We start from the raw sequence: 3,429 nt of genomic DNA, 5'->3' as shown, positions 1-3,429 counted from the left end.
CACCGACCTGAATTGCAATGAACACCTCAAAGTCAAATTGGAGACGAAATAAACAGTTGATAATCGTGCATGTACGCTCAGTAAAATCTTCCATGGAAAAAAGCAGATTTGTCATCTTATACCGAGAGAGACGCCTCGGCAAGACCTATTGGGGTCTTAGTCATGGTTATTGGGTTAGAACTGTGCGGTATTTTCTTCTCCCGTTGTAATGCACGGGCTTTTTTGCTGGTAGATAAAAACGAAAGGTAGAAGAGTACTCAAGGTACAACAACAGTACAGACTTTTTTCCCTGAAAAAAGAGCGGACTTTCTCTTTTGCAGGGAAAACATTTCAAGTCTGACTCCTTTCCAAGAGCATACCAATAGCATGCCTTAACTTTATAGAAGGCAGATTTGAAATGACACGAAGCCCACATGAGATGCGTACATCCAATATGTCTCACAAAAGATTCAGTTCCTCCGGCTCCCTGACAAACTGCCAAGCAATTAATACTAGTACCTAACAGTAACACTCGAAAAAGAGTAAGATAAAAGCTAAGGCAAGAACGTGCTATCCGCACCACCAGCCGGCGCTTCCAGCTCGCCGCACCTCCTGCACCTGTTGTTCGCCGTTGCCACCACCACGACCACCGTTGGCCCCACCGGCGGCTGAGCCGGTGTGACAACGATGGGGGCGCGGCAGGAGGGGCAGGTGGCGCACGTCCGAAGCCAGGCGTCGACGCAGGTCATGTGGAAGTTGTGGCCGCAGCGCGGGAGCACGCGCACGCTCTCTCCGTCCGTAAACTCTGCAAGGCATATCGCGCACTCCAATGACGACGAGCATGCCGCCGCTGATAACGATGACTGCGGTGAGGCACCGGCCACGGTGAAGGAGACGGTGGGGAGCGCGTCGATGGCCTTCTTCTTGAGGCCTTTCGGGGGAAGAGGCACGGAGGATGAAGTAGAGTTAGAGCGTCGTCGCCCACACACGCACCGGGAGACGAGGCCGAGGCCGAGGACACAGACTAGCGCACACAGCAGCGACGCCAGTATCACCACCATGTCCGAGTCCATCGCCATGACCGGCGCCGTCTGCTGCTGCTCCGGATGAGGCGGCGGCAGCGAGGAAGGAGACGGAGACGGCTCGCTGGGGCCGGCTGTGACGGCCGTGCTGCGGTGCAGGAGGTTCGCCGGAGCCCGCATAGTGTTGCTGTGGTCTGGAATACTCCGGTGGCTAAGGGCTTTGACTGAGCGGATGTGTGTGTGTGAGTTCTGACCGTGCGTCGTGAGCTTGTGAGTTTTTATAGCGTAGATGAATCGTTGGATGTCACGGCAGTGGAAGGAGTAGTGGGCCCAGGACAGGTAGAAACGGGCCCATGTGGTAGTGGCAGACGCCAGAACGGGTCCATGCATGGCAATGGGATATTTGTGCATGCACGCGTGGCAACTTCGCTTGTATTATTATTGTATCCTTTTGTGTTTTTAACACATTATAAACATAAGCACACATATATACACGCATACACTCATTTTTATGAACGCGCGCGCACACGCACTATCCCTATAAGCACTTCCAAGAGACTGAATCGGTATTATCCTTTTGCTTTGGAAAGGAAGCGGGGTAGGAGAAGAATCTAGTGACACTGTTGTACTGAGTGGTAGTGATCAGTGGTAATAATAGCAACTAAACGTCTAATTAGAGACCAATCACAGTATGTGTAAAAGGATGAGACATGCTTTAGCTCTTTTGGCTTGTGCTTTGCTCCCAAAGGAAAAATGTTATGGTACGAAGCACTTTCATTATTGTAAAGTGAAGCAGGAAAAGAGGTCGATTCGAGGGCCCTTCTGACTAAAATCATTTGGTGATCTTTTTCTTATATATATTCTTCTTTTCTTATTCACCGTTGGTTATCGTACCTCAAACATAAGCAAAAAAAACTGGATGAAAATTTTGTTTTATTATAGGGTTGTGCAAAAATGGCTTACAGGTCTATTCGTAGTCCAAAATGATGGATCATATGCACGAAATTCTTTGTTCATCAACAAAAATTTGGAGAAAATAGCATTGACAAAGGTACATACAATTCATAGGCCAAAATGGTGAAGAAATGACAAATGTGATTTTGTTTCATGAAACTTTGCAACCAAAAAAGACAAATAATTATCAGAAACATGAAAATAGCCATGTAAGCAAAATCAGCAAAACAATTGACTAAGGTGTAAGTAATGCATGGAATTTCTAGTGTTTGTTTTATGAATAATAAATGTGTGGATAGAAAGGGCGGGCCAACATGACAGTGAAAGGCACCAGCAGGCCTGCATGCATGCTTTAAGTGCTTGTTCGACATAGTATGGATAGGAGGAACGGAGGGGGGATTGGTACGGAACTTGGCACAATTCCTGCTATTCCCCTTCAATCCCTGTTGATCCATTGCAATTTGCAAACCGAGCCTGTCCTAAATTGGTTTGGAATATTGTATTAGGTGGAAAGGTACCTTGTACTAGAATCTAGCTAGTGCTGGCACTGTCGTAGGAGTGAGTGGAATGGCTCCAGTAACTAAACAAGTGCACACATGTATGCAAGACGAGAGACACATACTTTCAATCGTGCTTTTGACACTACTGTACGAGGAGGAGGAGGAGGAGGAGGAGGAGGAGGAGGGGAGGAGGAGGCCAAGTGACAGATAGCGCTAGGTAACGATTAACTAAACCAGGCGCAAGCATGCGTGTGGAAGATTAGAGATAAAGAGGTGCGCCTTGAAACCCCTTTTGGATCGTGCTTTTGTACAAAGTGGAAGTGAGATATGAAAGAGTTGTGGAGCTCAACTATTTCACCCACATGAGCAAGACAACAAACGGGGGGATGACACAAAATAAGTGTGTGTACCACCTAGCTATTGCCTATACCGGAGATCCATATATCATGTGTGCCTGTTGAGATAATTTATATGGTATATCACTTATTAAGATATACATGCATGATGCATCCATCAATCCAGAGTTAGTGTGACGACAAACCTTGTCATGGGTTGTATATCATGGACATAGTTTAGATGGTGAAGAAAAGTGAAAAAAGGGATATATAACACCTTACTCTTGCTTTTACTTGTTCTATCTTAACAGAACACTTTGAATTATCCCACAATTAATTCCCAGCTCGCACAATGAAGGCAAGCTTAATTAATTGACCGAACAATCTACTTTGTCGTACATATATGTGTATATCCACAATTTTCTATGTGAAGCTTCGGTTCAATGGGTATCCCAGGTTTGGTGTCTAGAAAAGCAGATCCATGTTTGGAGTTGCCTTTGGCTATGGACCTTTGATTATAATTTTGAAACTTGAAGTGAGGCACACAGCCAATTAAATTTTTCTTTACCAGTTCTTTAACAAAAATAGGTTGTAACACCATAGTTTTTGACAAGTTGAGTGCTACTTAAGGGAGGACCC

General features: G+C 45.7%; 1 protein-coding gene across 1 annotated transcript; it reads right to left on the bottom strand.

The window, feature by feature from the left end:
* Positions 1-409: 409 nt before the first annotated feature.
* On the bottom strand, positions 410-1,234 carry LOC119331864 (probable E3 ubiquitin-protein ligase ATL44). The gene has a single exon (XM_037605042.1). The coding sequence runs from the start codon at positions 1,179-1,181 to the stop codon at positions 534-536; it is 648 nt and encodes a 215-aa protein (XP_037460939.1). The 5' UTR covers positions 1,182-1,234; the 3' UTR covers positions 410-533.
* Between the last annotated feature and the right edge of the window lie 2,195 nt (positions 1,235-3,429).

The sequence above is a fragment of the Triticum dicoccoides genome, chromosome 7A (assembly GCF_002162155.2).
Source record: "Triticum dicoccoides isolate Atlit2015 ecotype Zavitan chromosome 7A, WEW_v2.0, whole genome shotgun sequence".
Lineage (NCBI taxonomy): Eukaryota > Viridiplantae > Streptophyta > Magnoliopsida > Poales > Poaceae > Triticum > Triticum dicoccoides.
This window is presented reverse-complemented; position numbering and strand designations above follow the sequence as displayed.

Coding starts and splice junctions, on each gene's coding strand:
- LOC119331864 (XM_037605042.1), bottom strand. CDS start 1,181: ATGCGGGCTCCGGCGAACCTCCTGCACCGCAGCACGGCCGTCACAGCC.